Source organism: Calidris pugnax, unplaced genomic scaffold, assembly GCF_001431845.1.
Source record: "Calidris pugnax isolate Ruff unplaced genomic scaffold, ASM143184v1 scaffold20, whole genome shotgun sequence".
NCBI classification, from domain to species: Eukaryota; Metazoa; Chordata; class Aves; order Charadriiformes; family Scolopacidae; genus Calidris; species Calidris pugnax.
In genome coordinates, this window is record NW_015094510.1 from 20,254,244 (window position 1) to 20,278,225 (window position 23,982).

General features: G+C 36.5%; 1 protein-coding gene across 9 annotated transcripts in view; it reads right to left on the reverse strand.

Annotated features, from left to right (window-relative positions):
• The window catches only part of NBEA (neurobeachin), a 506,029-nt gene that overhangs the window by 12,607 nt on the left and 469,440 nt on the right, over window positions 1–23,982 (reverse strand). For 5 of the 9 annotated variants that reach the window (XM_014965903.1, XM_014965897.1, XM_014965902.1 and 2 more), the window contains 6 exons: window positions 16,068–16,130; window positions 15,647–15,736; window positions 13,933–14,125; window positions 10,648–10,719; window positions 7,978–8,133; window positions 6,892–7,062 (listed from right to left, as the gene is read on the reverse strand). In XM_014965903.1, coding sequence (XP_014821389.1) covers window positions 6,892–7,062; window positions 7,978–8,133; window positions 10,648–10,719; window positions 13,933–14,125; window positions 15,647–15,736; window positions 16,068–16,130 — 745 coding nt within the window. The remainder of the gene's footprint in view (window positions 1–6,891; window positions 7,063–7,977; window positions 8,134–10,647; window positions 10,720–13,932; window positions 14,126–15,646; window positions 15,737–16,067; window positions 16,131–23,982) is intronic. The other 4 variants (XM_014965904.1, XM_014965900.1, XM_014965898.1 and 1 more) reach the window with 3 other exon arrangements.

Genomic DNA, 23,982 nt, shown 5'->3' on the forward strand with positions numbered 1-23,982 from the left:
TAAGATCATGTCAGAATATGAAAAATGAGCATATTTAATTGACTTCTTGATTTATAAAGGAAAATGCTTATAAGAATCAACTGCCCTGAAACATAGATCTTTGAGTCCTGTTTTTCAGTAAATACAAATTAATAATGGAATATCATTATTAGAAATAGCAGTCCAACAGTAATTGAAAATGGTTTTTTTCCCCTTAGGGCTTGAAGAAAAAATTATTCAGTGATACTTTCTACAGGAAAATATGTGGCATGGGGAAGAGAAACTCAGTCATATTACATTTTATTGCTAAGGACAGAAGTTGTGAACTCCAGGAATCATTCAAAATCTAGCAAAATATTCTGTCACTGTCACATCACCACTGATAGATGCAGCCAGAGGTCAAAGGCTGCAGCTCTGAGGGAATTGCAGGTGAAAATATCCTACCTATGAACTGAGATACCATCACTGTAAACTCCCTTGTAATTTCCCCAAAGGAGCACCTTTGAACTGAATTACTGAAGGGCAGAAGGAAAAAAAAATAATCTGTGTTGCACTTCCAGACAAGTAAGGTTTTTTTACAAAGTCTAAAATAAAATGCACTTTCCCTTCTCTCTGAAAAATATAATGCTTAATGCTATTATAAGGTCCTTCTGGAACAAATGGTGCTCTCACATGCTAAGGGAAAAAAAGAAGAAAAGAAAGCTGACAGTGTTACTATTTCTCTCATTTTGTCATTTTCTGGGAATTATGTACAGATTACTATGGGGACACATCTAGGAGTCTTCTGTATAAAGAAACATGAGAGCAGAAGGCAAATTCCAGCTTCCATTTCATCTCCGACTCTGACAGAAGCAAGTACAAGGCTGTAGCTGAATTATTTGTTGAAAAGAATTTACTTTACTATTGACACTTTTGAGGTGATACTTGATAAAAAAAAACTTGGAAATACTGTGGCTTTCATGGAAGTGAAAATGTAATAGCCTTCTTGAATTTTTACTGTCAGAAAAAAACCCATCTTGGAGTTTAATGAAAACATAAGGCTATGACCAATAAATAGGAATATTTCAAAATAGGAAATAGCCAATAACAATGTCCACAACATGAGGGAGAAGTGGCTGTGAAAGGAAGATTGCTGACAGAAAAATATTCATATATTCAAAATATTCTCACCTCTGGCAGAATTGGTTTATTTGCTGAGAAATGTGAGCAGCATTGTATATACCTACAAACAATTCACCCAGGTGAATAGACTTTCAGGTACTTTGTCACCTATCCAGACCCCAAAACACAAAATATAGTGGAGGAAAGGAGAATAAGGAGTTGCAGCTTCTCTTCCTATTTCTTCCACTAAATTGCTTAGGGAACTTTGGCAAGTTGCTGAACCCTCCTGCACTGTACAGCTCCCACAGGGTATGCAGCAAAGCATGGGCACAGGCATCTGTTAATAAAATTCTAGATAAAACTGCATTACTTCAGGTGTCTTACATTTACCTTTGCATAGCAGTCTCTGTAGAGAGATGTCTTTGGCTACCAGAGTAGAGATGGTGCCAGTGAAAATTGTGCACTAGTTTTCAAAGAGCTTCTACTCTGGCAAAACAGTGCTTAGATACCATATTTTAAAAAATTAATACCGAGATTGTACAAACATACAAGTACCATAATAATTCTTTAAGCAGGCAAAGCAGGTTGCATGTATGCCAGCGTTCTTGAACAGGACCTTCAGACAGTCATTCATTCCACTTGGTACAGATCTCACTGGTGGCTATTTTTTAAACTACTGCCCTTTCAAGGTTAAACTATGACATCTTATAGGTTATTAAAATGTAGAGGGATATAATAGACTAAGTGAATTTTCTGAGTTCAGAGTAACTACTCTTTCAAGATCACAAAACCTGTGATGTTCACAATTTTGAATTGTTATGTAACAGCGACACATAAAAGTATACTTTGTGACAGACTTACAAAAAAAGTGCAGGTTAACTAAAAGAAGATCCTCTACCCTCCCTTTCAGGTATATACAGAACACATTAACTGGGATAGGATGAATTGTTTGCATCTCTAAGGATTATGTTATAATGCTAAACAAACCCAGCCTAGGGCTGACAGACACAATATTTTCCAGTGGTCAGCACAGTTCCTGTTAGAAAAATCAGGGTTAACTCTCACACCTCTTGTGACCATCCTCTTGGAAGCTACAATAGGTAATGAGAAACGTCAAGTCCCAAGATCAATGAAATTTCAGGCTCTAGGGACAAAACAGGAATAGCATTGATCCTTTTAAAGAACACCAGTCAGAGGGTGAATGTAATATATTGCACAGAAAGGCTCAAGAGGATAAGCGGCCAAGTCCAACATACTTACCTGACAAAAAATTCAATCAGCTTTTAGCACAAGCTGCCTACCCTTCCTTCCTGTCTGATTCCAATTAAAGTGTGCAAATTAATTTTTATCACTTCCAAATTAGTTTCTGAATTTGTGTCTGTTTCAGATGAGAGCATCTGTCCCTCACTTTTCTGCAATTCTATCATCCACTTTGGTATCTGTTCAAAGACTCGGAGATAATTCTCATTTTCAAAGTCACTTGTTTGAAAGAGACATTCAATAAAGCTATCATAAAACATGAAAATAAAACAACTATAACAATACATGTTGAACTCCAGGGCATATCATGTGCTCTCTTTGCTCCTTTTTGTGATGACTAATACAGTTGCTATGAGAGAAGAAATTTGTATACAAATTAGCGCTCAGCTAAAACAAATCCCTATATAACGAAAGAAAAAAATCACAGCAGAAATTGTCAAACTCCATCACAATAATTTTTCTATTCAATCTCTTAGAACTGCAAAGATTTACATTTGCCAGATCACTTCAAAGAATTAAAATAAGCAAACTATGTCCTTTGCATGTGCTGTGTCTTCCTAAGAGAAAACAGATTCCTTTCACTCTTCTCTCAACTGCACCAGATTTATATAATGTAGTCATCAATTTAATAAGGTGCAGATTCAGATTACCTATTTCAGATGGGCAATTTTGGCTTAAAAAGTTGGTATCTGACCCTGACAAGATGACTAAGCTTCATTCAGCTCAGTGTTTTTCCCAAAGGTGGTAGTCATCCAAGCAAGGATAAAGAAATAAGGTGGGCTCAAACATACATAAAAACCTGCATTCAACTGCCCTTCAGCATAAAGGAATTCATGATGCATCTCCCACTTTCCAGGAGCATCCCCAGGCACTAGCCTCTAGACTAGGCTTGAAAAAGACATTTTCTATCAACACTATTGGATTGTAGCCGTTACATAGCCATGAAGTCAGTTTTTATTGGACCAGAGAAAGTACAAGTAGGGAGAATATTTGCCCTACATTCTGCTGTTGAAGTTATGTAGTTTTGGTTCTCGATCTCTTGATTTATCTCTATTTCTATTGAAACATCATCTCACTTAAGATCCATAAACAAGAGCAGAGAAAAGAATTCTGCTTTCCACCAAAGCTGGAGGTTCACAGGGGTCCCCTCCCACATTAATTTATAGCCTGATAGTCAGCATATGCTTATGAATATGGGAATGTGGGTTTGAATCCCCCCAGTCTCTGGAGGCCAAGAATTTAGTCTCCCATTTCCTGGACAAACATTCTAACCAGAAGGGGTTTTTTTTACAAGATATTTTTGAAACCTACTCCACAGAAAACATTGTATCTAAAATCTGGTAAAACTTCAGTCTTCTCACAGCAGTTGTGAGAAGTGTCAAGAAACCGTGACAAGCACAAACTGAATCAGAAACTCCTTTCTGGTAGTTATTGTAAAATAAAAGTGATACTTAATAAATGCATCGATTGGAAAAATTATTTTACAATTATAAAATGAATATCACGATGCTCTCACAGGCAAGTTTTCAACCACTGAGCTGGAGTAGTCACTTGCAATAGTCTTATCCAAGACACAATTTTTCTCCATTCTCCTCTTTAAGCCAGAGCTGGTTCTGTATTTCCCACAGACGCAGCTGAGGTCACCCTCTGAGTGCATGCTCTCACAGGTATTTCAGCAGACAGCTCTACATAAGTCCACCAGGTTAGGTTATTGACATATGTGTTGTTTAGTAAAGATTTTATCTAACTCTCAGATTCGATTCTGGAATATGGAATTTTAGCAGAATCGGTAAGGAGTTTGTTCTGACAATCTTTTGCCCCAGAGTATTTCACAATAAATGATTGTGAGAGCTGTTTTCTAATGAAATGGTATCTATATTTTTCTATACAAAAGTTAAATTACATAAAGTATTTAGGACTGAGGGCTTGCTTTTCCCCTCCCCTTAACATTTTCTGAAACAAATAAAGTTCCTTTTGTTAATTGGATGCATTGAAGTTAAAATTGATAATTAACTGTCTTTCAGCCTAAAAGATCATTATAAAGTCAAGCATCTAACCTGGATAATTACTATACCTGACATTTTTCTCTGAATTCTTCACCTTCTTACAGTCTGTGGTATAAAACACCTTATCTGTGTCTCCAGATGACAGCTTTTTAAAAACTAATCCCCCTTTTTTCCCCCTGAAAATATCATCTACATCTTTCTGGAAATTCATTCTAAAGATGTTAACTAATTGGATTTGACCTACAGTGAACATCTCACTTTCATTTTTCCTGCAAGGTAAATCCTAGTCTTCTACCAGTAAGTATAAAAGAAGAGTAGATTAGGAAATATTTCTTTACTACTTCAGTGACTTTAACTATATAAAACTTCAGGTATATTTTCATAAGGATTGTTGAGAATGCTTCGCTCCTGACAATTAGTATACAGGGAATCAGTTATACAACAACGATCATGTTTGTTCATGGTAGGTAATAGAATCTAGTACCCATTACTTCAGCAGAAAGATTTAGTAGTTGTAGAAGTTTTAAAGGCAGAAGGTCCTTCAGGCATATAATCACTTGTTATCTATCCTTACTGGTGTATGTTCATGTAAAGTTTACACACATGAAGTTCTGGTTATAGTACATTACATTACTAGTACCTAATTAGCATATCCATGGTATCTTAAAACCAATGAATAGAGCTGGTAATAATAGTGATGACATCACTCTTCAACATGAGTAGTAAGAAATCTGATCAACATATTTTGAAGCTACCGCGGTGGACTTGGGTATTTAATCTTGAGTTCTGCTACCCATGCCTGTGGCATTATATTTGCCTGGACATGACTATACGCAGCACAGTCTCCCATTAATCTGATTATAAGGCCTTTTCTTCAGCAAAACAGTCCCTTATTCATATAGGGGTAGAGACAGGGAGCAAATCATACAATTCAGGTATATTTTCATTGATTTTTGTCAGCCAACTGATATCTTTTATTTTCATAAAATTAAAGATCTCTATAGCAGGTACTTCCAAAGTTACACAGCTAAGAGATTAAACCTGAGATTCCAAAAAGTGCTGCTTTCCTGTATTCAGATATGTTCATAATGACAAAAAGGTATCATACCTAAAATAAATCTGTCTGCCAGTTTGTATCACCCAGTAAGGAGATGCTAATGGCAAGGCTTTCCAAGGCCCATATAATCAAAGGAAGTGAAGGAAAAGTTACATTTTTTCTTTCATGAAAGGGCAAGCCTTATTTATTTCTGACTCTTAGCACAGAAATTACTAATACTTGATATGAATCCCACTTGATGAATGGCATCAAGCTAAACAGGGTGCCCTGACACAAAATTCCTTTTCAGACTGAGTTTCTAGCCATCTGAGAACTAAATGCTAAAAAAGCCCTGGAATATACATAAAAATAGATAAAATTGTTATGGGAACACAATTTTATTCTCCCCACCTCTACTCTTTCTCTGTTTCAAAACTGAAAATCAGGTGACAAAGTGAGGCTTTTATCAGTCCCCCGTTTCCTCTGCTTACAGACAAATGGAAAAAACCTAAAATACAATAAAAGATCTGCTGCTGTAAAATTAACAAAATATTTACTTTGTAACAAATAAAACACTTTTCTACTAAACATTCAATTGAAGAAATACTTTCACTTCGATGTCTGTAACAGTCTACAACTGCCTCCAGTCAGTACTTAAAACCAGAGATCAAAATTGATTGTGATGGGTTCTTCCATGTTTATCTAAAGAGGCAATATCCTTGTGCTGAAAATAATCGTCAGAACTCAGAAACTGCATTAATGAAATGGGTTTAGTGTTGTACGAAACAGCTCTAGTATGGATAAAAGTTGCTCTTGTCATTAGCTGTGGTCACATTTCTCGCTTGGGTGCAGGGACCTTGTAAATTAGCAGTGCATTTTAAGTGTTCTCTTATATAAATTATTATTATTATTATTGTGCACCCCTCACTCTGCAAAGCACTGATAGTCCCCTGCAAATGAAATGTAAACTCTTCCTGACATTTTATCTTTTTCTATTTTTATTCAGTCACATTGCTTCTCCAAAGGTTTGCATGCTATAGAAAGACCTTTCTCAAAGACAGTCATTTAATTCCATGGCATGTGAGACATTCCTTTTTTGAAAAGGCAAGCAGCTGATATAGCATGCTGTAGCACAAAAGAAGTAAGTTAAAATGCCAAAAAATATTTCTGGGGAAAGGAAAGTCAAAATATAGTGATATACATCCTGTCACTTAAAGGCCATAACCATCTTGTTCTAGTTTATGATGACATGATGCTATAAGTGATAAAAGCAATTATGAATTTAAGAATTACTCCCATACTATTAACTGTTACCACACACAGACTGTTTAAACATTTTTTTGACTAGGACTCAATGAACTGCTTAGCAGGTTGAGCTCTTCTCATACTGACTTTCAACCGGTAAGTGAAGTGATGAATATATCTCTGAAGCTGACAGAAGGAATGCTAAAAATGAATAGGTGTGATGGAGGACCTCTCAGGAAGGTGTTTTTTACAGGATATACTTACTGCTATTTGGATTGTCACCTATAATATGATGTCGACCACTCCAATACCAAAGCAGCAATGTAGCATCACGAGACCCAGACACGATGTAGCAATCACCACCAATGTAGGACTCTGATCTGGCAAGGCAAGTCACGACATCCCAGTGGCCAAACACAATCTGAGTTAATTTTCCTGGTGGGAGTGCAAAGAGATACAAATTCAGGTATTTTAAATACTTGCAGCATTTAGAAATCATTAACTAAATCACTAACAAATATTCAGTTCAAATTTAATTTTTGCCTCATGACCCTTAATTAGAGTTAACTACATGCTACAACAAGATTAAAAAATCACAAAGAAAAAACTTTTTTTTCCTCTCTCAATGTTCCTACTCAGGGCTGTGCTCTGAGTCAATCCATAGCCTAACCCTTGTGTCTGCAAATCAAGTCAGTGCTGTAGTCACTGAATATTAATTTGAGTTACTGCTCCATCAGTATTTAAGTAATGGTGTTAGAACACTATTTGTGAATTTCATGAATGATATGCATAAGACAGCACATGAACTTTTCTATAACGGTGCTATCTTATTATATTCAAAGTGTATATTTGTTCTATGTTAATGTCAAACTAAGGTTGACTATGATCATCACTTCCTTCTTTCTATTATTGCAATCAGTTTTAGCAATATACTTCATGATATTAGGCTAGGAAATCAGATAAAGAAACAAAATATTCATTCCCAGTGGCAGGCTATGCAAACTATTTCCTTATTACATGAAATAAACAGAGACATAAACAATACAGCCACGAAAATATTGTAATAAAAATTTTGGTTGATCCTTTTGATATGATCGATTCCCTGAATATAATTATGGTTTTCAAAAGTTACCACTAACAAAATTGCATGCTTTTCTGTTTCTTTTACATCATTTATCTTCCAAAACAAAAGTATCTCAAAGCTATTACGCTCAAACAATAAATGAAGGATTTTATAAACTGCCCTTTATCATTTATTGAGGGGTAAGCGCAGGTGTTAGACATGGGAGTGTTAAGACAACCATCCACTCTGTGACCTAAGAAGAAACAGGTGGTTGTATTTAGGGTCACCTGTTTCCGTAGAATAGACTCGAAAGCTCTTGTCCCAGAAACCACAGATAAGAATGTAGCGATTATCTGCTGTGACCACGAAGCAATGTGCATTGATCTGGATGCTCTGATCCACAAGGTCTGTGATCTGCCGTTTGTTCACACCAGAGTTATTGGCTGTAACGAAATGCAAAACACGTTTTACAAGTAAGCCATTCCAACACCTTCCTGTCATCCACTTACAGGAGAAAATGAATACATTTAACTTTCAATGAACTGTGAATTTGTTGTTGAGTAAGCATTTTGAATATGAACATTTAGAGCTGTCTATATGGGTGTCAGAAATATAAAATTATTTTGAGATTTCTGGTTTCCCTTTGAACAAGACAAAAGATTTTACAGGAGATGATAATTTCTTATAAACTGCCTGATGCACTGCATAATATGTGGCAATATTTTAAGTGCTCTGCTGAAGTACTCTCCAAAATCAGACTGAACTAGGGGAAAATGTTGGAAGCCCATTTAAAATCCTAAGTCAACACTAACAATACTGCAGAAAGGCAGTTCTTGCCAGTTAGTATCTTTCCTACAGAAAATATTCCAGTTTGTATTGTGTGACCTTGACATCTCCCAGACCTGCAGATGTTTAACCAAATCCAAGATGTAAGGATTCAACCAACAAAGTTATTCAAACCTAATATGCTTTTTCAACACTGTCTTATCACCTACTCCTCAAGCAGGGAGCTAGGCCATTGGCAGTAATGTTAAAAGAGGCAATGCCACCTGGAAATGCCCCCAAAGAGAGGGAAAAGGAATGGTTCAAACAGAATCCCACCACCCCGACTGTCAAATGGAGTTGTTAGGAAGGACTGGGAGTCACCACCTATGTGCTCTTTACTTCCTGTGATGCAACAGGCAGGATTTGGTGATACAATAAAGGTATGTTCCCTCTCACCTAATATTAACTTTTTAAAAGTTCAGTATATTATCTAAGTTAATTATCTACACTCCCTCTGTTCTCACTGGAGAGAGAGACATCACTTCACATGGCGAGTCATCTCTTGCTGTAATAGCTGTCCAAGTGCTAGACAACTCCAGGGGACGGTTTCTCTTTCTACAGTAGCTATGGAGGGAATCTTGACAACTAACTTCAGCTAATTGAAGTTAGGTGAGATAAAACTCACTCTGAGAGACATGTTTCTCCTAATGTAGGAGCATGACTTAATGCAGATAATCTGAAATTTCTTTTGCTCCTATTTTTGGTTATTCTACTTGAATTACTCACAACTGAATGAAATAAGAGACTCAACCAAAAAAAAAAAAAAAACAAAAAAAAACAAAAAAACCCAAAAACCACAACCAAACCCTATTTTAAATTTGCTTGAAAAAGTTAATACCATGTTTATATACATTCCAAGAACACATATTTAAATTACCAGACCCTCTATGTCCATACACTGGAAGATAACGAATAACAAATTACTCAAATTCCCAGAACAGGTGGGCACAATAGTTGTGCCCTAGCTTTTGAGAGGAAAATCTGAAGAGAAAACCATTGTCATTATATGAGCAAATGAAGCATACAGAATGAGAAAGCTAACTCTCCAAAAAAAAAAAAAAAAACCAAAACAAACAAAAAACCCAAAAGCCACAACCAAACCCTATTTTAAATTTGCTTGAAAAAGTTAATACCATGTTTATATACATTCCAAGAACACATATTTAAATTACCAGACCCTCTATGTCCATACACTGGAAGATAACGAATAACAAATTACTCAAATTCCCAGAACAGGTGGGCACAATAGTTGTGCCCTAGCTTTTGAGAGGAAAATCTGAAGAGAAAACCATTGTCATTATATGAGCAAATGAAGCATACAGAATGAGAAAGCTAACTCTCCTGAGGTACTTGCATATAAACCTTTCAACCGCGAATATTGATATAGACGAAAAAGAATTTTTCATCTGGAGATGTTTAAAATGCATTTTTTCCTCATCAATGCTGCAAAACTGTTTCTAAGAACCTTCCCTGTCCCAAAATAATTTCTGTCTCAAAAATAAGCCTACTGCAAAAAAAATAAACAACAAACCACATAGCAAATAGTTGCAATTAAAGAGAAATAATGATCGTTAGGAACACAAGTCCTTCAGTCTCTCTAACAGTTTTAACAGACGCTATTTCTCAAAATACTTCACTTTCTCCAATATTTTAGGATTTAAAAAATACAATCATGCATCAATTTAAAGTCCAGTCTTTTCTTTATTAATTTAATAATGCTAACTAAAACAATCCGAATCATAAATTGAAGGAAAAGAAATGGGTCTGCATTTGCACTGATATACACAGTGCTGGCTGTAAGAAATGAAAATATGTGAACTCTACCAGACCCTTACATTTTATTTTACTAATGTGACCTGATAAAAGAACAGAATTATAGATACGGGCTGACAATGTAACTGACTTAATTGCTTGTTTCTTAAATACCGGTTGCTGGTGATGTTAATAACAAATAGCACTCCTGTAATACATTCAGCATCAATAGCTAATGCTTTTAGTTCTCCAGGACTGACAAGAATAAATATTTTCCTATCTTCTGTGTTAAATGAAGCATATTATACAAATATAGCTTAATCAATAATTCTTGAAAATGCTGTTTTCAAATATATAGCTACATTTTCATCTTGACATACCAATCAATGGATCCATTTCGATTGGAAGATGATGGGCTTGATCCAAGGAATATCCTGGGGCTCCTCGAAGGCCTACACATTAAAGAAAGAAAAAGGCACGTAGAACCTTGTTGTTTAAATTTGTGCATGATTTTTCTAGGTTTAAAAAAGCATTGTTGGAACATTATATATTATATATAAAAAAGTAACCTCTTAGTATTACTTGTTCTATGAATCTTTTAAGATTCCTAACTCTGTGCTACACAAATATGCATTTTTTACTCTTTTGTTATGTAATAGTAACTATAAATCTATGAGCCCTGATTTCATCATGATTTCTGCAGCCACAAACATTCATTTAATAACTCCTTTATACCAGTGTATTTTATTTAGATATTTATCTTTCTTTACATTTGAGCTGTGGGTGAGATCTTGTAATAGCACAGAAAAGAAAAATAATTGGATTAAACATTGTTATGAGTTTCTTATATATGGAAACCTGTAATTGACAGGATCTTGGATCTTTTCATGGTTTTATCTAGAATTTTTAGCTGGGAAATCGTGGGCTACAGTGAATTTGCCACAATTATTCCTATAAATTCCATCCTGAGAAGTCCTTAAGCTGTTCAAATGTGTATCAGGGGCTGCATATTTAGTGTTAACTGCTCTCATGCACAGATAGCATTGCTTTGGCTCTTCTGAGCACTTTCCCTAGCATATATATCTGAATGGTCACTACTGAAAACATACTTTTTGTCAGGAACTGCCATGTTTCACAAGAATATCCTCCATAAAAGGAGATACAGAGTCTGGAGAATAAACTGTATTTTCTCCTACTGTAACAGACAACCAGAGGTAAAAGAAAACAGGGTCTACAGCTTCTGAAATAAACTCCTCTGAGAACTTCTTCCCTCCTTTCTCTCTCTCCTGTCAACATCAAACCAGTTTGGGACAGATCTTTACTGGTACTAACTTGGATTCATTTGCTTCTGTTGTGAGATGGCTATGTAAAGGCCTTTTAGTGTGTATAAACTCTAAAGCTCTACATACATCCCACAGCAGTAGAAGTGGTCTGTGAATACATTTCTTTAGATGAACCTATCCTTTATACTAGAGTTGCAATTTATTAATATTATGGTTATAGTAGGAAATCGATACCCTGTCCTGGATTAGCCTCTTGCAAAACAAAAGACATAGCCAGGCAAGGTGTAAAAGTTAAGAAAATAATTAGAATGAGTTTTGGTTCTCCCCCTATCTCTTCTTGTTATAATGTATTCAGAAAGTATTCCTCTTATTGAACTTTACACCAGTGGATTTTAAATGTTGTGAAATTTAGTTCACAGTTGGCTCATGATATGAATTCTGCATGTTTGCAACATGACTTACGTTTTATAAGAGTATATATGAAAAGTAAAACCTAACACTCACATGCATCGCAAAGGCCAACGTGACTTCTACTAAACAAGATGACTTCAAATAACTTTTGTTAAAGAAACACTTGAAACCCAAGACAGCGCAATATTGTAATCTTGACTCCTTCACAGTAAAGTATGGGTAGAAATTTTGGCTTCTCCCCAGTTGATGGTCTGGATGAGAAAGGGGTACTCAAATATGAAATAAGCCTCCTCAAATAGAGAAGACATGAATGATGATGAGCATCCCTGAAAAAGCCAGGAGAACTAATTAAGAATTAGTCAACCAATGTTAGTCAAAGGAATATTAAAATAATAGGGATAGTTTCTGTACCTTTGAATCATTTCTGGCATCAGACTCTTCCATTGAGGACACTATCACAAAATATTTTTTAAAAAAGTTTTGTTTGGATTCTTTTCCCCTCTAAATTTTTCCATTTCCTTTTAAAGACATGGGCAAAACATTTTTACATCCAATGCAGTTTCACCTGATGGAGTATCATAAATGCATGGATTTGTGACAGTCAATCAGATATCCTGTCCTGTTCCTGTCATATTCTCTAAACCACCACGCAAAGTCTGTTTGTAAACAGAGAGCAGGTACATTCTGAATATATGTGAAAATTAATATTCATGCTAACATTATTTAAATGTTCAAAATAAAAGTAATATTAAACCTTATGTTACTATTCAAGAATTCGGAGTGACATTTAGTTGCTCTGATAGTTCCTCTAATACAGGCCTATAAGGGAACTCCCATTCATTCCTCTAATTATTGCTTGTAACACTTGGCCTGTCTTTGGCCAGCCAGAGGTGGGATCTAGAGGTGAGTTCCCAGAGGTGGGATCTATTTCACCCGACTTCCAACTTGAATTATTCACTGAGGTGATGTTTACATTTAAGCCAGTGAAATCCCTAATTAATCTAGAATGCCTGTATGTCTACTAGAGGTAGACATCTAACCCAAATATCACAAATCCCTCTCCATGAGGACCTGCTTCTGCCCAGGGCTTTCCCCTCTGTTTAAAGAGTGGAGGGTTATTTTTTTTTGCCTAGTGCCCCCAAAATTCCTGAGCCAGCTACTGAGTCACACTCTCAACTACCAAGTACCTTCTTGTTTTTCCCTTCCTGTTTTTCCCATGTGGTAAGAAACATTCAAAAGCTTCCAGATACTTCAGCATAAGGGTGATCACAGCAGGAAGCTACCTTAGAAAATGAAACCTGTTCATTCCCTCATGTACCTCATGGCCCCACCACCTATTTAGCAATGCCTGGGACAACCTCAGCACCTACATGTCCAGTTGAGGAGACAGAATAGTCCTAGTGGCAATATGGAGAGGTTGGAAGAGGGGCTGCAAGGGAAATTTGGGAATCTTGATGGGCTTTTGTGAGGGAATGAGGAAACTTCTCTTCAGAATAGTTTGGTTTCTGGCTTCTTAGGCTTGCTTAGGGTCCCACATTACCTAATGGTGACCCAGGGAAAGGCTTATGACAAGCTCCTGGAGAGACCTGAAATCTCTCTCAAGCAGCAGACAGTGATGTACACTCTCTAGCATGCCAGTATGCGCTCCTGAAACCTGGGACATATTAATATTGGCTGTGTCAAGAACAGCAGCACTCTCCTGAAAAGCATTATATCAAAGGCTGATCCTGATGTAACCACAAATCGATTGGCTGCCATGGTGATGTGCTGCTGTCAGGGAGAGTGTTTCTAGGAATGACACCAGAGAAAACACAAGCTTTGATTATTTGACACAAACCAGAAGAAAACAGTAAATTTTTGTGCACAGGCAGGTGAGTGAGATTGACCCACATCTAGCTAAACTGCACTCGAAATTAAAGCTGCACTGTTAAGGTCTTCCAATTTGAATGAAACGTGCCCAGGAGAACCTACCTACTGTGTTGTGCCACCGATTGACTGCAAACAGCCTGCTGCAAGTGACAGTCACCACGGCAGGAATGGTCAGGTGGGGCAGCGTGTTGGCTGCCACGTGTGTGACGGGGGAATTTGATGGGAACTTCAGCACCATGATGACATCCTGCTGCATCTGATCTTTAAACATGAGGGGGCTCTGTGGAAGGAAACACTGTTGAGTAGAAAGGAGAAGAGAGCAGAAGAAAACAGAAGGGATAACACAATTAGTGAGGAGGTCTGAGGGAAAACGAGGTTAAAAAAGAGCAGGCAAGCATGTGCACATACAGGGAAAACAACGCTACCTGTGCATCTACACTAGTGATGGAGGAAAGCAAGATCAGAAGCTATTATTGGATCATTACACAAGGACAAGTAGAGAATAGGTATGGTAAGGGTTATCGTTACAGGGTGCAAAATGACCATTAGCATTAATTAATATACCATATTAATTAATTAATATCCCATATGTAAAACTATACAGCAAAATGTAGAATTATACAGCAGTTAATATTCATACAATAGAAATATGAGTAAAATAAAAGATTTAATAAATTACAGCATTATAAATGTAACTGCTATTAACTACAATGGTTGAAAAAATAAATTTTAAGAGGGACTCAAAAAGTCATAGATATTTAAGTTTTCTTCATGAATTCTTTATATGAAATACAGCACTTCCAAACATAGATAATTTAGTTCTTTGTAGAGTAAACACTTATTAGGGAGTCTGTAAGTAATTATAAACCTGCTTGATGATTCTACAAGTGGCACAGTTTTTGTACATCGACGATAGTACTGTTATTAACTACTGTTTTAAATGTTATTTTTTTCAACCACAGTTATAATGAATAGAATTATTTCTAGAAGTTCAAATAATCCTATCTACTTAGCACTTTAAATTATTATGAAAAATACATTATCCATATCTTAATAATACAAAATAAATATTATCTACGTTTGACATCTACACATTACTTAACACAGCTAACACTTCCAGATCAATTCCCACTTTTGCGGTGTACAACTCAATAGAGTGATTTCCTTGTAAATATATAAAATGATTGAAACTAATGCATGCATTACTGTAGGTTTACTTAGAAGAAAATATCTAGCTCTAAGCACTTAATCAAAGGCACTGAGGGGCACAGAGGTCTGTGTCATTCAGTATGGCTATTTCATATAATTCTTTGCAAGAAGCAGAGACGAATGCATTGGGAATGAATTTTGCAGTTCAAATTGAAATTCGAAATATACATTGTATTCTCCCAGGGGAATAAGCGGGAGGATTCCAGCACGATTTGAACTCCAATACTTCATTTTTGTCAAGTAGGCATTGTTCATAAATCAGCCCCTAACAATGCATCCTTTAAAACAAACAAACCAACGTGCTCACTTTAAGGAAAGCCTGCAGTCATTCCCACTACTTGCAGAAATAAGAATGTAAATATGTATTTATCAAGTGTATATTTATGAAGACAGGGCCTTTTTATACAATATTAGACAGGAAAAGCCAGGAATAGAGGAAGCTAAAGCTATTCAAACCTCCACCTTGCTCAGCTAGAGCACTGCAGAGAAAGTACGGCTGCATGGGCAACGGAGGGCGTTAAAAGTGTTGCTTAATGGGTACTTTATGACCTACAAAGGCTCCTCAGGTTCAAAGGGAATGCATTCCCGGCCAGCAGTTATGTCTCACCAGGTGCATGGCAGAGCTCCGAGGTGGATGGGGCTCAATGAGCAACTGCGATGGCGTCTGTCCAAAGTTCTGTATCTGCGCCTCCATGGCCTGCGGGCAAGGGAGAGGGACTGTCAGGAGCAATATGCGTCAAGGAGAGAGGTCAACACACTGTGTGACAATGCAGGCATATCCCAACTCAGCCATGAAAAAAGTCCAGAAAATTCACCCGGTGCTCTCCTCCCAGGCTGCAGACTCATCCAAGTGTTAGTATTTTGTAGACAAGCTTTGCTTCTCCTTTCAAGCATGCTTCAGTTAACCAACTAACCATTCTCATTTCCAGTAACTGGCGTTATATGTGAAAATGTTAACCTGTGAGGACATGCAGTTCAGGTCTTGAGAGAGCTTTTTTTTTTTTTTTCACTAAAAAGAACATATATACCTTAATAAAGTCCTTTGTAAGGAGGAAAGTATGAGGATCTCTAATAAAATAAGCCTCTGGAATCTTAAATGGGGGGAAAGAAAAGCAAACTGAGAAACAAAATTCATGTATAAAATAAAATAAAACCAAAATAATTACTATTTCAACAACAACATTAATAGGTTAAAACAAAAAAATACCAGAAACAAATCTTGCCAGGCACGTTCAGACTAATGTAAAAATCTTTCCAAGTTGCGTACATTCACTGAGTATTTATTTCATGCTTAATTTTATTGCATTTTTTATGGGCTTCCAGGCTTCACAGGTTTGAAATGAAAACTTAGCAATTTCAATGCATTCTTCAAGACTGAAGAATAAATCTGTAATTTCAGAATAAATCTGTAATAAATGAGTAATTCAACAGGGAGTAGTATACGGCCCATATACTGAGATGCTTCCACCACTCGAACAGTTCATTCAAACAAAAATCGTAGAACCACAGAATGGTTAGAATTGGAAGGGACCTTAAAGATCATCAAGTTTCAACACCCCCTGCCATGGGCAGGGACATCTCCCACTAGAGCATATTATAGCTGTAATATATATATTACATATATATTTTTATATATATTATATGTATATAATATAAGTTTAAGAAATATTCTTTAAAACTTTGGCAAAAGATTGCTGCTTGTAAAAGCAATACTGTTAAAAAACACTCCTTATTTTTCAGACAGGTGCAATTTTATTTGACCTTGTAAAATTGAGAATAAAGCATTCATAGAAAACTAAACTGGCAGATTTTGAAATGCACTGTGCATTATGTACCTATATATATACTGACCTGCACTACTGACCCTTAATATTTCTCTTGCAAGCTTTATGAATTTTTCATTCACTACCACTCAAGAAACATGAAAAAACACCAAAAACATTACTATCTTGGTAAATTATATTATTTCTTTCAGACATAAAACAGTAAGAAGAACAATAAATACTTCATGACACACAGAAGAATCCTTTTAATCTACATATTTTGTAATTTCTACAAGCCAATCAGTTTTCCTCTGCTCCACGGCGTAGATGCAAGAACAGATGTTAGAGGGAGATTTCCTAACAGGTCACTAATGTCTACCACTCTTGATGCTCTAGATTGACAGGTATATAATGGAATATCTCAAACAAACATTTGCAGAAAAAGAAACTTAATGCAAAGTCCAGTTAAGCAGTTGAAGGACTTCCAACGGATTGTAGCCCTAGCGCGCTTGATGCTGTAATAATCCCAGTGCAGGTGATTTCTTGTTTGTTGACTAATTCAGAGTGAATTTCAGTCTCCAAGGCACAGAGTGTTTCTTGGGAACTGGTGAACATCTTGGGTTTTATAAACATAATTTATGATGAATTAATTTAAAATCATAGAGTAATTTTATACAAAATCAAGGCATTTGTGTAGGCATATGCTTGTATGTGTGTACATGTCTATACAGCAGCTATCTATACATATCTATACATAACACTTGTACCATACAAGTAGAATTTCTTTACATGCTGCATAGATACCTTCACTCATGCAGATACTTTTTATACAGGAATATAAAATTCACTTCCAAGTCAAATCAAGGGTAGTACTTTCTATTGCATTCAGTACTCTAAAACTGATTTGCCTGGTGGGGAGAAGGGAAGAGAATTATACTTGTTTGTTAATTTAATTTTCAAAATGACTAATATTAACAATACCAGGCACTGAGTGCTATATGCTTCCATGCAGGCAAGTCAATAACATTTTCAGATAAGTAATTTCCATTTTTCTTTTTTTTTTCAAATAATTATCAAGGTTAATTTAATTTTAATTTTTGAAATAATTCTGTGTTGAAATAAGAGTGTGAATTGTATTTGGCAGCAATACTGATCAAAACCCAGATCTTCTCCCACCCTTTCTAGCGATCCCTTAAATAATACTTCTTTTTCTCAGAGGCACATTAAAATGAATTATTAAAATTTTTTTTCAGTGCAACTCAATTCTAATTTACATGTTTATTTTCATGTTGTCCGGTTTTGGCTGGACAATTACAGTTGTTTGGCTGTAAATCCTGCACACATAAACTTTGCTGGCTTTGCCACCCTGTTCAGTTAGATTTATGATAGTAACAGAGAAAGAGAAAGAGAAAGAAAAGCAGAATACGATAATAAACTAGCATGAAATTTTCAGATTATGAGGAACGAACACTTAAAACATAACTGTCAAAAGCAACTATTATTTTGCAGCCGAAGATGTCCTGGTAAATATTCACTTACATACTCTACACACCCATAATTTTAGAACATTTAAGTTAATGCCAAGTCCTTCTGTAACCAGAAAAAATGCAGAATCAAGACCTTGATACTCAGGGAATATGGAATATTTTTGCTGGCTTGCACTTACAAGACAGCCCCCTCTCCCCCACCCCATGGATAGTAATGTTATCCTTTTCTTTCAAAAATACCATTTATAAAACTGACAACGCTTAGAAGCATTAAATAAACTGAACCATGATTCTTAAAAAACACCCTTAAAATTCAACTACTGCACTGAAACCATAGTCTGCACAACACCACAGCTGCACACAGCTACAACTGGTATTCCTCTCTGGAGCTCACAACAATTAAAAAGGACAGAAAAACCTTGTCAAAACTTAACACAGAAGATAAACATAAGCATACAGAGATAAAGTGACTGGCCCAAGGGTACTCCTAATGCTGCCTCCTATCAGATCACTTGACATAAAATGAAAAGCAGGTACAGAACAGATCTGTGAATAATAATGTAATACATTGATTTGTTTACACGAGAACTCTGGCTGTATCTGAAATTAATCTGAAAACTGGTAAGTATACAACGCGTTTTTTCTTGAACTGCAAATCATCAAACTTTAGATTTATTTAATGATCTTAAACATTTCATTCTAATTGATCAATTCATTTTCTCCCATCAGATCTTGAGTATTGTGTGCAAAGTGGACACATTCTAGCCAATTTAATACAAATTTTAATAAAATAAGTGTATTCTGTTTTAACCTTCATATGTCCTTCGTGTAGAAATAGTATAAGCTTAGAATTCAGTGGCTGCCAGATTTAACGCTTTTGGAACAGCAAAATGGCAATTATATTAGTTTTTACTTTCTTAATAAGGTGTTGCAGAAAAGCTATTTAGTGAGCTGATATGAGATTCCCCACTGTTTTTAATACACATGAAATGAGATTTGTACTCCAGACACTTCAGGGAGTATGTGTTAGGATATGATCATGTATTGCAGAAAGATAAAATGGGTCTTAGACTATTTCTTGATAATCATAGGTCAGAACAAGGAAAGAAAAAATATCTGCAAACTTGCTAGCAATTAAAAGTTTTAGATGGGCTAATTGCACACATATTTTTTTATGCAATCAAGCAAAAGACAACTTCATGGAGCTTAGTATTGACCATTTAACAAGATAGGGAGATTTATATTATATTTTTACATATTTTTTTGTCAAGAAAATTTATAAAATCATCCAATCTTATGAATTATACTAATCTTAGATACAATGAGCAATATCCTCAACACATTTTGCTCAAAAGAAATAAATTATTGGGTGTTCCAATTCTTATGCTTAAAGGCAGGTTGTACATTCACAAGGATACTGGGAGCCTCCTCTGTAACATGGAGGATCAGACCTTAATGTCAACTTCCTGTGGAATTAAGAGTTCAATACATCTGCTTTGCTCATTATGCAGTCTACCAAAGTATTTTTGGTTTATTTCTTAATTCCAGTTGAAAGAAACACAAATCTGCATTAAATAATTCAAGCAATCTGTTTCCTAAGGGGTAAGAGCTATTTTAGTGGTCAAAGGCAACACCTCCAACAGCGAGCAAGGTAACTCAACAGGAGCAGAGCTGCAGAGCAAAAGAGTTGATATTAAAATAGAATAAGGATAATTTTTTTTTCTGTTGCAAGAGACCTACAATGATAATCTAGTCCAGCTGCCTGACCCCTGACCAAAAGATAAAGCATATTACTAAGGGCATTGTCCAAATGCTTCTTAAGCACTGACAGGCTTGGAGCACCAAACACCTCTCTAGGAAGCCTGTTCCAGTGTTTAGCCACCCCCCGATAAAGAAATGATTTCTAATGTCCTGTCTAAACCTCCCCTGGTGCAGCTTTGAACGATTCTCACGCTTCCTATCGCTGGATACCAGGGAGATCAGTTCCACCTTCCTCCTGAGGAAGCCATGCTGAAACCATGCCCACTGCAGGGTTTTCCCACTAGGCTGGCTCCAGCATTGGCTGGAGACCCCATCAGTGTCTGAGCTCTGCTAGTTATAACCATGGAGCACACTGCTGCTGAGGCTTAGAAGCCAGTTCAAACACTCCAGAACTGCTCTGCAGTGTGAATGAAAGCACAGCAAATAGGGATGACCGGCAGATGTATTTCAGAAGCACAGTAGTCCTTGTCTAAATGAAAATGCTAGAATTGACTCATTCAAAACATCACAAAAGTGAAGGTTTTCTTTCCTGTTTGGCATACCTTTGCAAAAAGGGTAAGCCACAAAGCTGTTAATTTTTCACCTAATTTTTCTCTAAAAATGTTCTTTAGAAATACAGGTAAAATTACCAAGGAAGATATTAATGGTCCGTTTCATTTGCAAACTCCCCATTGCTGAGACAGATGCCTGGTGACTACATAGCATAAGAAATACAAAAGCGTGAGAACTTGAACTCACGGAGGGAAGAAAATAATTCCTAAGACCAGACTGTATTGCAAATATCAGGACACTGTTTTTATTCTTATGGGAAGTGGCCTTGTTTTATTAATCTTCACTGATTACTACCATACTCAGTCCAGCTTTCTAAAATATGTATTATCTGAGTTTCTGTATGTTTTTATTACTTTTTTTACATACTCAGTCTTTTTATTACTGATTCCCATAATCTTGGTGGGTTTTGCTCCTCCTGCGTACCGCACTCAGTTTTTTCTACAATCCATTTTCCCCTGTGCATGTGGACTGAGCCCAATTAAGAGCCAAAATCTGTAGGCATTTAGAAATAAGCACCCCAGCAATAGTCATCCAAATCTGCCTTTCCTGAAAATTTATTCCATTTTTGCATCCATGTGAATAGAAGAATCCTTTATGTGCTCTCCCTCCCATGCAGCCAGCATGCTCAATGGACCCAAAGCACATCTTCTTCAGAGTAAACATGATTGACAGCCCTTTGGTGGGTAGAATAAGCAGCTTGAAAATGTTATTGTTTTGTAGGAGTGGTGTGAGATAGTGCTTTTTTATTTGCATCTACAGCTGCCAAACAGCATCAATATCTTCAGGACTTTTGATAAGTTAGGTTAAGAGTATTGATTTCCATTTTATTATTGTATGTTTAGAGGAAAGAAGTGGTGTAGTTTAAGCACAAGCAATGACTCAACGCGTCTGGAGGCTTTGATACAGTTGGTTATTTAATCAAGATACTCAAGGGACTGAAAGATGGGCACAGAAATGGATTTTCTCTGCAGGTCACTACTTTATTAATTTAACAACAGCGAAGGGGCAGCCTTAAGCTCTTTCCCCTCATGGGAGGTATCTCATCCGATCCAGTGCGCAATTAAATGGCTCCCCAGCAGAAGACCAATAGCTCAGAGCCGACCTTCAGCCTTCTCCCAGAGTTGGTCCACCCCTGAACTTCTTCCTCATTTCCCTGTGAAAGCAAATAGTACTACAAAAGGAATGATAATGTGAAAGGTAAGATCTAGCTTTCTCTTTACAGGCATAAGTTACATCAGTGACCTTATTTGTCTCAGGGAGCACTGCCTTTAAGCTTTCACATTTACCTCATTAGGTGATACCTAGTTCTTCGCTCTTTCAGCTTTATAGTTCTCCCATTCTTGCCCCTGGTAGTTGTCCAATATGCCTCTCATGACACAAAAATATTTAAACACTCTGCCAGCTTAAGCTGCATTTCGTTAATATATTGCAAATAGGAAAGAAATTCAGCATAAACACGAAGAGAGAAGGTAAAGCAAAAATAGCATAAAGATGGTTATCCTGCAGCCAGGGCAGAGGTGCACTTTCTCTTTCAGGTGTACTCTTATGTGCGAGGTTCCCATGCACCTGAGCACAAACACTTCTTTTTTCTCTCCAGCACCTGCATATTCCCCTGAAAATCATGGAAAACTTCCATACACTGAAAAGGGCTGATGTCAAGGAGCAAAATGGTCCCCTCCCTTCCTAACTATACCAGAAAGAAAAAAAAAACAGTTTTCTATAGTTTTTCTCTTGTGTTTTTCCAACTCTGCCTGGAACAAAAGAGTTTACAACTGATATAAAGAAATTCTCTCATTAAATTACAATAAAAACTACAGCAAACTCTATTGTGCTCTAAAGCAAATAGCTTTAATGCCCAACTCCTCTGACAAGTTCTATGTTGTTATAGGGTCTCCTCAGGCCACACTGCTCAGTTCATCAGTTTCTTTCTATAGTTGTGATAACTTTTAGAACTGTGGGTTTTGCTCCCAGCCCATGGCAATTTTGCTGCTTTTTGTTCCTTGATGTTTGGCTGTATACAAGGCAGACAGGGAGCACCCCTTTGCTTGTAGAGTCAGTGCTGTGCAAAACTCTAAACATAGGCTGGAACATTTATTTATAGTTTTTGTTTGTTTGTTTTTTTTTTTTTCTCTCTTTCATAAAGAGTAGGACAGGATAGGATAGGATAGGATAGGATAGGATAGGATAGGATAGGATAGGATAATTTTAGTTGGAGGGGACCTAATTGCTTATTCCAACTGCCTGACTAATTCAGGGATGATCAAGAGTTAAAGCATGTTACTAGTGGCATTGTCCAAGTACCTCTTAAACACTGACAGGCTTGGGGCATTGACTACCTCTCTAGGAAGCCTGTTCCAGTGTTTGACCACCCTCTCTATAAAGAAATATTTCCTAATGTCAAGTCTGAACTTCCCCTGACACAGCTTTGAAGCATTCCTGCGTGTCACATCGGTAGGTACCTGGGAGAAGAGATGAGCACCTCCCCTTCCCCTTCTCAGGAAGCTGTAGAGAGCACTGAGGTTGCCCCTCACATAAAGAACATTCTTTTTAATTCTCTATATTCTAATTTCATGCCATTATTTTCTTCAGTTGAACTATTGTGTTCCTTATGCTCATGTCTGCAATAATTCCTGTCCAATACAGATTGGTAACATTTACTGAAACTCTTGTGTGTTCATTGATGTCATGCCAAATGAAATCATTGCTCTGTCATCATTCTCTGAAATCTGTATTAAGTTTATAAAAGAAAATGTCGCTTTCTTTGATCACTAAGTTACTGAGTACAACACATTAGAAAAGACTTTACTGCTAAGTTACTTTTGTGAGAGATGTAAAATCATGATACGCTAATTCATTAAATATGTAACTTCATGCCATAAATAGTTAAGGTTTTGAAACCTAGGCAATCAGGATCTTTTTATATTTAGATGAAAGATTATTGTCTTGAAATAATTTTCCTATCATTACGTAATGGCCAACCTCAGAAACAAGGATTCCTCTCAATCTGACAAGCAATTTAATCTTTTCTGAAGACATTCCCTCATTTCTTTTAATACAAAAATGTTTGTTGTTGTTTTTGAATGAGAAATATGTATGGTGACTGCCTGAAAACAACTCCCATCACCTAAACTCCACCTATATAAGGAAACACTTCCATATCCTTTTTCATTATTCAGACACCAACTCTCATGGTTACATTCAAAAGGCGACATGGACAAAAGCTCTATGTTATTTGCTGGGTGAGAGGTCAATCCAGACAATATTTCCCATCTGGTGTCTAGGTGTATGGAACCAGCTTCTCTTTGACATCTTGATTCTGCAATGCAAATTACTAAAATGCACACCTGCAACATAGAATTTACCTGTTGATACTACTCCTT